General features: G+C 43.3%; 1 protein-coding gene across 2 annotated transcripts in view; it reads right to left on the reverse strand.

The window, feature by feature from the left end:
- LOC141105922 (protein mono-ADP-ribosyltransferase PARP14-like) overlaps positions 1-12,426 on the reverse strand; it is a 166,832-nt gene that overhangs the window by 142,648 nt on the left and 11,758 nt on the right. The window contains exon 2 of one of the 2 annotated variants that reach the window (XM_073596138.1): positions 2,114-2,208. The exons of the other annotated variant lie outside the window; for it this stretch is intronic. Within the exon in view, the coding sequence (XP_073452239.1) occupies positions 2,114-2,208 (95 nt within the window). The remainder of the gene's footprint in view (positions 1-2,113; positions 2,209-12,426) is intronic. 2 annotated transcript variants of the gene reach the window in all.

Consider the following 12,426-nt stretch of genomic DNA (forward strand, 5'->3'; position numbering starts at 1 on the left):
GTGGTGCACTATACAGAGTGCAGGGTTCAGGGGTGTGCTATGTGCAGAGTTCAAGGGTGCGCTATGCACAGAGTGCAGAGTTCAGGGGTGCGCTACGTACAGAGCTCAGGGGTGCGCTACATACAGAGCTCAGGGGTGCGCAACGTACAAAGTTCAGGGGTGCGCTACGTACAGAGTTCAGGGGTGTGCTATGTACAGAGTGCAGAGTTCAATGGTGCGCAATGTCAGTGCAGTGGGTGGGGGAAAAAACTAAAACGGATCTTTTGTGGCTCTCACTGCAGCAGCTGCAGCAGGAGATGTCAGCTTTCAGCTGCTGCAGTGAGAGCCACAAAAGATCAGTTTCAGTCAGGACTTTTTTTCTCAGAGACTAGGTATATCCCCCTCCCCCCATTCCCCAAAGAAACCATCTATTGCTCAACGCTGCACACCTCTTTACATACCTCTGTGCCTACCCCTTCAATAATCACCTCTGTACCCCCGGTCCACAGCTCACCTATGCTCCCCCATCCACAGCTCACCTTTTCTCCACCAGTCCACAACTCACCTCTTTGCCCCCAGTCCACAGCTCCCCTTTTGTCTACCACTTACCTTTTCTCCTCCAGTCCACAGCTCCCCTCTTGTCCCCCAGTCCACAGCTCCCCTCTTGTCCCCCAGTCCACAGCTCCCCTCTTGTCCCCCAATCCACAGTTCCCCTCTTGTCCCCCAGTCCACAGCTCCCCTCTTGTCCCCCAGTCCACAGCTACCCTCTTGTCTCCCAGTCCACAGCTCCCCTCTTGTCCCCAGTCCACAGCTGCCCTCTTCTCGCCCAGTCCAAAGCTTTCTTTTTCTCCTTTAGTCCACAGCTCCCCTCTAGTCCACCATTCCAAAGCTCCCCTTTTCTCCCCCAGTCCACAGCTCCCCTTTTCTCCCCCAGTCCACAGCTCCCCTTTTTCTCCTCCAGTCCACAGCCCCTCTTGTCCCCCAGTCCACAGTTCCTCTCTTGTCCCCCAGTCCGCAGCTCCCCTCTTTTCCTTCAGTACACAACTCCCCTCTTCTTCCACAGTCCAGAATTCCCCTCTCCTACTCCAGTTTACAACTCCCCTCTTGTCCACAGCTTCCCTTTTCTCCTCCAGTCCACAGCTCCCCTTTTTCTCCTCCAGTCCACAGTCCCCCTCTTATCCCGCAGTTCACAGTTCCCCTCTTGTCCCCCAGTCCTGAGTTCCCTTCTCCCACATTCACCAGTTCAACTGTGCACCACTGTCCACAGTTCACCTTAGCAGCTTCCACAAACCTGTCTGACAGGTGGGCACAAAAGCTGAGGACACCCGATGCCCGGAGCTAGTACACAGAAGCAAGTAGAGGAAGTGAGCAATGCAAAAACTTCCTCTACCACTGTGTGTCAGTTTGCAGAGGACAGAGCTGTCAGATGTTGTGGCTGAAAGAAAAGTCCTTTCCCTTACCCGCTGCCCTGATCACCCTGCCCTGCTCATGGGGCCCCCTAATGGTCATTCTGCATACCCAAGCTGCCAAGCACTTACGCCGCGCCTGCTGGGGACAATACCAGGGACAGACGTGGTCTAGAGACAGACGTGGTCAGTCTGGGGATTGTCCCCAGAAACTGGGGACATCTGGTCACCCTACTGTATTGTGTTTTTGCAAAACTAAAAATGCACTAGATGCGTAGGTGTGAACCAGGTCCTAAAAAGCATAATCCTGCCTAAAAATATCTTTAGAAACTCATAAAAGAAAAATGAAAATAATTTTTACTGGCAATTTATCCAAAACTAACTCTGCCACAGTTAACGTTTACCTTGCTAATTAAACAAAATTGCAAAGGATATGTACTAATGTTTTAATCAGCAAGGCATACTTTCCTGTGGCAGGGTAAGCTTTGGACAGATTCTCAGATTTTTTTCAATTATTTTCTTATTCTCGGCAAGCACCCAAATTTAAGTGGAAATCCATCAAGTGATCCTTGGTAAAGCAGGATGAATAAAAATCTCAATCAATTTTATAAATTGTTCAAGTAATATGCTATATGTTTGGCTCTTTACCTTGGTTTCAGGGACAGCTATATTTTCCTGCAGATACCAATTAGATTTTCTAGTAAAATTTTAAGTAAAAAGTACTATACCTTTTCCTGATTTTCATCTGCTTCCATTGTGAAATCTATCACTTCCCCACAAAAGTCTTTCTTGTGATCTGCATAATTTAGGACTCTCTCCATCACTATCAGGCAAACAAAAATGTATAGTCAATACACAATGATGATTTTTTTTTTTTTTTGACCAACAGTCTCAATTAGTCTGGCATTAATTACTCTACAGCACTGGATACCCTGGATTTTCTTCAGATGTTTCCTGTATTTTGCATTTCACTGAGTGCAAGATGTTAGGCTTACCAAGATGCTTTGGAGAAATTACGCTCCAGATGACGTCAGAGTGATGAATCGCGTAGGGTGGAGTCAGCACACATTCTTGCATCACTTCCTTCATCGGTGTTAGTTTCAGCAATGCATGCTTTACATGCTTTACTGTGTATGCTAAAATGTGAGTACATTTCCACATATTTTTAACTGGAATAAAAAGTTTTAAATAGTATTACACTATTGGGGTCCTTCTCTCCTTTATATGGTATATGAGCGGAATAACAACAAAATATCCCAGACTGGCCAGCCTTCAGGGTGCTACACAGTGGCAAATACTGTGAATGCCTCATACCCCAGGCGGGGAAGAAAATTCTGGTGAGTGCAGCCGCAGTAGGAGCATGGATAAATCACTCATGCTGTGATCACCTTGTGAAGAGGAAATTAAATCAGCGCTATTATATTATATATATTTTTTCACCAGCACTAAGCACTTTTATTGAGCACTAATTATTCAACCTTAAGGGACAAATTATCCCTATTTTGACTTTATTTATTTCATTTTTTCATACCTATATTTGGGATTAATGTTCACTACTTTGTGTGTTATACACGACTTTGCACATAACTATATTAAGTTGTTTGGTTTTTTAATACTTATTTTTTAAATATACCGGCAGTATACATTTGATTTTAGTTGTATGAGATTATACCCAACAGACACTATATACCATTTCACTTTATTGAGTCACCTTAACACATCACTAACAATTAATTTAACATCTTCAGACAGATAATTTTCAGACAGATGGTATTGTATGAATCAAATGAGCAGCGCCACATCTACTTCACTTTTTTCAATTCATTTACCCCACCCAGGTGGAAGTAACTAGTAGAGGCAGCAGTTCTCCTGATTCTTTCCTTGCATCCGCATTTTAATTTTTACTATATATCTCTTTCTCTGCTGGTACTTATTCCTTTGCGTGGAATCACACATATTTATTTTAATAATTACTCTACAACACTGGATACCCTGGACTTCCTTCAGACGTTTCCTGTATTTTGCATTTCACTGAGTGCAAGATGTTAGGCTTACCAAGATGCTTTGGAGAAATGTATGACAGAAAGGAAGGTGAATAATGTAATATATTTATTCTACTACTCAATTTCATACAGCTGTTCTTTGTAATAGAGTATAATTCTGTTCAATATATGTTAAAGCTAAATTATAGGTATGCATATTTTTGTATAGTTACAAAAGTCCCGCTTGGATCAATGTAAGTATGCATGTGTAGCAGGTGCCCTGCATCTACTGCGGCCATGCCAAGCTGACTGAGGCTCTCACTAAAGGGAGAGAATGCCCCTGTGGGGGAATTTCCCCCTCCCTCTCCTCTTCTCACTGTGCAGAGAGACACACACACAGAGCTGCTCACTCTGTATCCTCCCCTGCTTCCTCATTAGCAGGAAGGATGGAGCCAATACACAGCCACCTGAACTGCAGCAAAACATTGTGAAATATGTACTCCCTAACACAATCGGTCCACTGGTTTCCTGTGGGGACAGGACTACACATTCTCTGGCAACAAGAGAAGTGAGGACTCCATCTTGTCTTACTGGGATCTGAAGAGACACACCACAAGGCAGGGGAAGACAGACAGGACCAGAGGGGCTGCTGTAATCCTCACCATGTGCTGATCCTGTCACCACTCCAGAATACTTCCAAGTACACTTTGTTTATCCTATTTCCAAGTACATTTTATTTATCTTACTTCCAAGTACACTTTGTTTATCCTGCTCAACAGGACAAGTGCACCAACGCCAGGCTAGCCGAAGAAACTGGATATCTCCATTGTGAGGACCTTTTTGCTATCCTTTGAATATAAGTGATTTAGTAATCACGGTGATTATTCCGCAGGAAGAACTCTTACATTCATTCTTAAAGTGATAATTTTCATTGAGGTCTATTGCTTCATCTGTTCATTGCCTGGGTCTGTGATTTCAGGATTCAAGGGAAACAGGCTGACTGTTAGCAAGACAGATCTGTGCCCCTTCATGCCTGAGCACATATGCCGCATTAAACTCATTTAAGCTGTTTTGATTGTGTTGTTTGAAATGTACCCATAGCTTTGTGTTATACCATTATAAGCCAGAGTTTTTTTGACTACTAGTTACCCATTTACTGTTTGCTGTATGGTAAAGGGTCTCCAGCAAACACCCCTTCTGGTTTACCACAGTTTGTGTTTCTGTTCTACTGCTGTGTTTTGCAGTAAACACTGCTTACTAGGTGTGCAAGAGGTGTTGGGACTGTTCTTGGGGTTGAGAGGCAAAGTATGGAACCAAACATACTTAAGCGGCTCCTCGGGGGGGGACTTTTACTAAAGAATGCAAAGCATTCTCTGTTTGAACAAGGTGGAGAGGAAAAATGGTGATGTCATAATCTCCACCTCTTCTAATAAGAATGCTTTTAAACCATTAAGAAAATGCAAAGTGCACCAGAGGAGAAGTTTACTGTTCATTTCTGAATTGTTAATGTAGCACCTTAGAACTTACTATGCATCCTATATCCAGAGACCCTCAATAAGGTCCAAGGCGGGCTCTGAACAAGACTAATAGTGAGCCTGATCACAGTGAGTACCCATTTGGGGTGACGGGCCATACCTCCGGTTGAGGTCTTACTCTGCATCTTTTTTACGAAGCCCGAGCAAAAGTAACAATGTCTTTACAGTAAGTTTGATTTTCTGTACCCACTCTGTATCTTTATTATATTGTAAGACATGTTTTCTATTTCACATGCACACTGTGGAAATTAATAAATATCTATGGTTAAAAAAAAAAAAGAAAATGCAAAGTGTTCTCTGAATGGCACCCGAGCAACCTCCTGTGTTCAATAAGTAGAAAGGCAGCCACTCCGCATGGGAAACTAGCAAATAAGCTAGCATGATCACTGTAGTAGCAGTGCCTGCTACAGACATTTCCAGCTTCCATGTGAATCTTACAGGTGTGACATATGCATACTTACATTGGTCCAAGCTGGACCAATGTAACTATGCAAAAATATGCTTGCCTGGAATTCAGCATTAATTATGCATTAAATATGTTTAATTTACATGTGCATATTCTATTATGTTTTAGGGGAATGAGCACCATCATTTCTTTTTGATGCAAAAACTTGGGCATTCTAGACTGATTTACCAATGACCGTTGTGCTCATGACATGTTACCCCACATTATAACAATCATCATCCTTATTTCTGTGTCTCTGTGATCAGGATTGCATAACATTGCCTTCTTTATGTATATCTGTATTTAATAGACATCTTTCTTATGCATATAAATGAAAAGTTTAATAAATAATGACAAACTATGCTAACTTAATATTTAGTACATCATAATAAAAAGAAGCAGGTGGGCTACTTATGCCGCGTACACACGAGCGGACTTTACGGCAGACTTTGCCCGGCGGACTTTTCGACTGACTTTACGACGGACTTTCTGAATGAACGGACTTGCCTACACACAATCAACCAAAGTCCGTCGAATTCGTACATGATGACGTACGACCGGACTAAAATAAGGAAGTTCATAGCCAGTAGCCAATAGCTGCCCTAGCGTGGCTTTTTGTCCGTCGAACTAGCATACAGACGAGCGGACTTTTCGACTGGACTCGAGTCCGTCGGATAGATTTGAAACATGTTTCAAATCTAAGTTCGTCCGACTTTTGAGAAAACAAAGTCCACTGGAGCCCACACACGATCGAATTGTCCGACGAAATCCCGTCCGCCAGGCAAAGTCTGCCGTAAAGTCCGCTCATGTGTACGCGGCATAAGGCAAATGGATATGACCGGATATGACCGTATCTAGAAGTATTCAAAGTAACTAACATTATAATATTATCATTCCCCAAAATAAGCAAAGAGCAGATTTTACTTGTTGAACTGGTTTCTTTTGTTTGTTTTTAAACTTCACTCGGGTGGTAGGAACATGACTTGCTGGTTGGAAGCTGAACAGTGGGAACCTTGAGTGGAAAGTGTGAACAAGATTTGCTTTTGACTGCTGGTGACTGCTGTGTTGCATTTTAAGTTTTTTTGGGGGGTTTTTCCTTGCAGGTTTTTTAACACCCTCTCTGTCACTTCTTAACCACTTGCTGCCCGCCCACCGTCATATGACGGCGGGACAGTGCAGCTGTTATCCTGGGCCGCCGTCATATGACGGCACTGCCTTCCAGGATCCCTAGGGGGCACGTGCGCGCCCGCCGCGTCGCTCGGGTCCCAGTGTGCGTGCCCGGGGGCCGCGATGTCCGTCGGGCACCCGCGATTGCCCGGTAGCCAAGTAGGACCGTTGATCTGTGTGTATGTAAACACACAGATCCACGTCCTGTCAGATGCAAGGAGACCGATGGTGTGTTCCTTGTACAGAGGAACACCGATCGGTCTCCTCCCATTGTGAATCCCCTCACCCCACAGTTAGAATCACTCCTTAGGAACACATTTAACCCTACAGCGCCCCCTCCTGGTTAACCCCTTCATTGCCAGTCACATTTATACAGTAATCAATGCATTTTTATAGCACGGATCGCTGTATAATTGTGAATGGTCCCAAAAATGTGTCAGAATTGTCCGATGTGTCCGCCGCAATATCGCAGTCACAATAAAAATCGCAGATTGCCGCCATTACTAGTAAAAAAAAAATAATAATAATAAAAATGCTATAAATCTATCCCCTTATTTTGTAGACGCTATAACTTTTGCGCAAACCAATAAATATACACTTATTGCGATATTCTTTACCAAAAGTATGTAGAAGAATATGTATCGGCCTAAACTGAGGAAAAAATTTGTTTAAAAAAAAAAAAATTTTTGGATATTTATTATAGCAAAAAGTAAAAAATATTGTGTTTTTTTTCAAACTTGTCACTCTTGTTTTGTTTATAGCGCAAGAAATAAAAACCGCAGGGGTGATCAAATACCACCAAAAGAAAGCTCTATTAGTGGGGAAAAAATGATAAAAATTTCATTTGGGTACAGTGTTGTATGCCCGCGCAATTGTTATTCAAAGTGTGACAGCGCTGAAAGCTGAAAATTGGCTTGGGCAGGAAGGGGGTGAAAATGCCCTGTATGGAAGTGGTTAAACAGCCTTTATTTTTCTTTCCTTCCTGCAGCCTACTAATTAAGGGAAGTGGTTAATTGGTCACAGGTGCTTGAGGCCTATATAACTTTCTGTAGAACTCATTTTGAGCCTGCTCATCTTTGAGGTTGCCACCTTTTTGCTTGCTGTAACTTAGACCAAGCGGAACTGGACTAAGTTACATAGTTACATAGTAGGTGAGGTTGAAAAAAGACACAAGTCCATCAAGTCCAACCTATGTGTGTGATTATGTGTCAGTATTACATTGTATATCCCTGTATGTTGCGGTCATTCGGGTGATTATCTAATAGTTTCTTGAAGCTATCAATGCTCCCCGCTGAGACCACCGCCTGTGGAAGGGAATTCCACATCTTTGCCGCTCTTACAGTAAAGAACCCTCTACGTAGTTTAAGGTTAAACCTCTTTTCTTCTAATTGTAATGAGTGGCCACGAGTCTTATTAAACTCTCTTCTGCGAAAAAGTTTTATCCCTATTGTGGGGTCACCAGTACAGTATTTGTAAATTGAAATCATATCCCCTCTCAAGCGTCTCTTCTCCAGAGAGAATAAGTTCAGTGCTCGCAACCTTTCCTCATAACTAAGATCCTCCAGACCCTTTATTAGCTTTGTTGCCCTTCTTTGTACTCGCTCCATTTCCAGTACATCCTTCCTGAGGACTGGTGCCCAGAACTGGACAGCATACTCCAGGTGCGGCCGGACCAGAGCCTTGTAGAGTGGGAGAATTATCGTTTTATCTCTGGAGTTGATCCCCCTTTTAATGCATGCCAATATTCTGTTTGCTTTATTAGCAGCAGTTTGGCATTGCATGCCATTGCTGAGCCTATCATCTACTAGGACCCCCAGGTCCTTTTCCATCCTAGATTCCACCAGAGGTTCTCCCCCCAGTGTATAGATTGCATTCATATTTTTGCCACCCAAATGTATAATTTTACATTTTTCTACATTGAACCTCATTTGCCATGTGGTCGCCCACCCCATTAATTTGTTCAGGTCTTTTTGCAAGGTTTCCACATCCTGCGGAGAAGTTATTGCCCTGCTTAGCTTAGTATCATCTGCAAATACAGAGATTGAACTGTTTATCCCATCCTCCAGGTCATTTATAAACAAAATAAATAGGATTGGTCCCAGCACAGAACCCTGGGGAACCCCACTACCCACCCCTGACCATTCTGAGTACTCCCCATTTATCACCACCCTCTGAACTCGCCCTTGTAGCCAGTTTTCAATCCATGTACTCACCCTATGGTCCATGCCAACGGACCTTATTTTGTACAGTAAACGTTTATGGGGAACTGTGTCAAATGCTTTTGCAAAATCCAGATACACCACGTCTACGGGCCTTCCTTTATCTAGATGGCAACTCACCTCCTCATAGAAGGTTAATAGATTGGTTTGGCAAGAACGATTCTTCATGAATCCATGCTGATTACTGCTAATGATATCGTTCTTATTACTAATATCTTGTATATAGTCCCTTATCATCCCCTCCAAGAGTTTACATACTATTGATGTTAGGCTAACTGGTCTGTAATTCCCAGGGATGTATTTTGGGCCCTTTTTAAATATTGGTGCTACATTGGCTTTTCTCCAATCAGCTGGTACCATTCCAGTCAATAGACTGTCTGTAAAAATTAGGAACAACGGTCTGGCAATCACTTGACTGAGTTCCCTAAGTACCCTCGGATGCAAGCCATCTGGTCCCGGTGATTTATTAATGTTAAGTTTCTCAAGTCTAATTTTAATTCTGTCCTCTGTTAACCATGGAGGTGCTTCCTGTGTTGTGTCATGAGGATAAACACTGCAGTTTTGGTTACTGAAGCTCCCCGATTCACTCGTGAAGACTGAGGAGAAGAATAAATTCAATACCTTCGCCATCCCCCCATCCTTTGTAACCAGATGTCCTTCCTTATTCTTTATGGGGCCAATATGGTCTGCCCTCCCTTTTTTACTGTTTACATACTTAAAGAATTTCTTGGGATTTTTTTTGCTCTCCTCTGCTATGTGTTTTTCATGTTCTATCTTAGCCGTCCTAATTGCACCCTTACATTTTTTGTAGCATTCTTTATAAAGTCTGAATGCTGAGGATGATCCCTCAACCTTGTATTTTTTGAAGGCCTTCTCCTTTGCTTTTATATGCATTTTTACATTGGAGATAAGCCATCCAGGATTTTTGTTCGCTCTTTTAAATTTATTACCCAATGGCTAATGCCCTTATTTAATATGCTCTTAAAGCAAACCCATCTCTCCTCCGTATTCTTTGTTCCTAATATTTTATCCCAATTTATGCCTTTTAGCAAGGTTTGTAGTTTAGGGAAGTTGGCTCTTTTGAAATTCAGTGTCTTTGTGTTCCCTTCATGTTTCCTATTTGTGTGATTTATACTGAAACTAATTGACCTGTGATCGCTGTTACCTAAATTGCCCCGTATTTCCACATCCGTGATCAGGTCTGTATTGTTGGTAATCAGTAGATCCAGTAATGTTTTATTTCTAGTTGGTGCGTCTACCATCTGACCCATAAAATTGTCCTGCAAGACATTAAGGAACTGGCGAGCCTTAAATGAATGCGCGGTTCCCTCCGCCCAGTCTATGTCTGGATAATTAAAATCCCCCCATTATGATAACACTTCCCATCCTTGCTGCTAATCCAATTTGTGATAGGAGATCCGTCTCCACTTCCTCCCTCGGGTTAAGGGGCCTATAGCATACTCCCAGTATTATTTTCTCCTTCACTTCATCCCTTTGGAGCTCTACCCATAAGGATTCCACCTCCTCTCTAGCTCCCTCAGTGATGTCATCTCTCACATTCGCTTGTACATTATTCTTGATATATAGGCATACCCCTCCCCCTTTTTTACCCTCTCTATCCTGGCGGTATAGGGTATACCCTTGAATGTTTGCCAGCCAATCATGAGAGCTGTTGAACCAGGTCTCTGAAATTCCCACAAAATCCAAATCCTCCTTGTACAACAGTATCTCTAGTTCACCCATCTTGTCCGCCATGCTCCTGGCATTGGTGAACATGCCACATAGTTTAGACCGGTCGCATATTGTCCTCGTATTGGGTGTTTCGAGATTGGTGAGTTAAAAACCAGAGTGGAAAAAGGAGGTTATAACAGGGGAAAAGTACCTGAGCAGTGTGAGTACCTGAGTTTTTGAGTAGTGTGTGGATCGTTAGTACCTGTGTATTGTGTATACTTGTGTATTGTGTGTATCTGTGTATTGTGAGTGCACGTGGTCTGCTAGTGCACATGGTCTGCAAGTGTACGTAGGCTGTGAGTGCACGTAGGCTGTGAGTGCACGTGGACTGCGAGTGCACGTGGTCTGTGAGTGCACGTAGGCTGCGAGTGCACGTAGGCACATTTGACACAGTTCCCCATAAATGTTTACTGTACAAAGTAAGGTGCGTTGGTATGGACCATAGGGTGAGTACATGGACTGAAAACTGGCTACAAGGGTGAGTTCAGAGGGTGGTGATAAATGGGGAATATTCAGAATGGTCAGCGGTGGGAAGTGGTGTCCCCCAGGGTTCTGTGCTGGGATCAATCCTGTTTAATTTGTTCATAAACGACCTGGAGGATGGGGTAAACAGCTCAATTTCTGTATTTGCGGATGACACTAAGCTAAAGCTAAGCAGGGCAATGACTTTTCCGCAGGATGTGGAAACCTTGCAAGAAGATCTGAACAAATTAATGGGGTGGGCAACTACACGGCAAATGAGGTTTAATGTAGAAAAATTTTAAATAATGCATTTGGGACGCAAAAATATGAATGTGATCTACTCACGAGGGGGTGAACCTCTGGAGGAATCTAGGATGGAAAAGGACCTGGGGGCCCTAGTAGATGATAGGCTCAGCAATAGGATGCAATGACAAGCTGCTGCTAACAAAGCCAACAGAATTTTGGCATGCATTAAAAAGGGGATTAACTCCAGAGATAAAGCAATAATTCTCCCACTCTACAAGACTCTGGTCCGGCCGCACCTAGAGTATGCTGTCCAGTTCTGGGCACCAATCCTCAAGAAGGTTGTACTGGAAATGGAGCTAGTGCAAAGAAGGGCAACAAAGCTAATAAAGGGTCTGGAGGATATTAGTTATGAGGAAAGGTTTTGAGCACTGAACTTATTCTCTCTGGAGAAGAGATGCTTGAGAGGGGATATGATTTCAATTTACAAATACCATACTGGTGACCACTAAACGAGGTTTAACCTTAAACTGCGTAGAGGGTTATTTACTGTAAAAGCGACAAGGATATGGAATTCCATTCCACAGGTGGTGGTTTCTGCGAGGGGGGGGGGGGCATCGCTAGTTTCAAAAAGCTATTAGATAAGCACCTGAACGACCGCAACATACAGGGATATACAATGTAATACTGACCTATAATCACACACATAGGTTGAACTTGATGGACTTGTGCCTTTTTTCAACCTCACCTACTATGTAACTATGACACACCGATACTGTGTTTATCTATGTGAAACACTAGCTTCCGGGTTCAGTGCTGGGCAGATGCCCTTCTGCTTAGTAAACAGTAAGTCACTCATTTGGCACAGGTGCCATGCATGAAACACTGAATGGTGCTGTGCAAAAAAAAAGTTTCTCCAAAATCCATAATAGACCCTTATTCTAGATTTTTAATGGGGTACCCCATGCAAAAAGTGGAAATAAAAATCGACACCAGACCCTTATCAAAGCATGCAGCCTGCCTGGCAAGGAAAGCAGGGGCAATAACCATGTGCCCCCTCCAAACCTGAACCATACCAGGCGACATGTCTTCAACATGAGATGGCTAACCACAACTCCTACCTTGTGGGGGGGGAGGCCTGGCAAAGGACCTTGTCTGCATGTTGATGTGGTCAAAGACCTTTCCCCACACACCTGGCCCGGTGGTTTTGTGTGTGTGGGGGGGGGGGATGATCAGAATCTGGGATCCATATTGTCT

The sequence above is a fragment of the Aquarana catesbeiana genome, linkage group LG01 (genome assembly GCF_042186555.1).
Source record: "Aquarana catesbeiana isolate 2022-GZ linkage group LG01, ASM4218655v1, whole genome shotgun sequence".
Classification (NCBI taxonomy): Eukaryota; Metazoa; Chordata; class Amphibia; order Anura; family Ranidae; genus Aquarana; species Aquarana catesbeiana.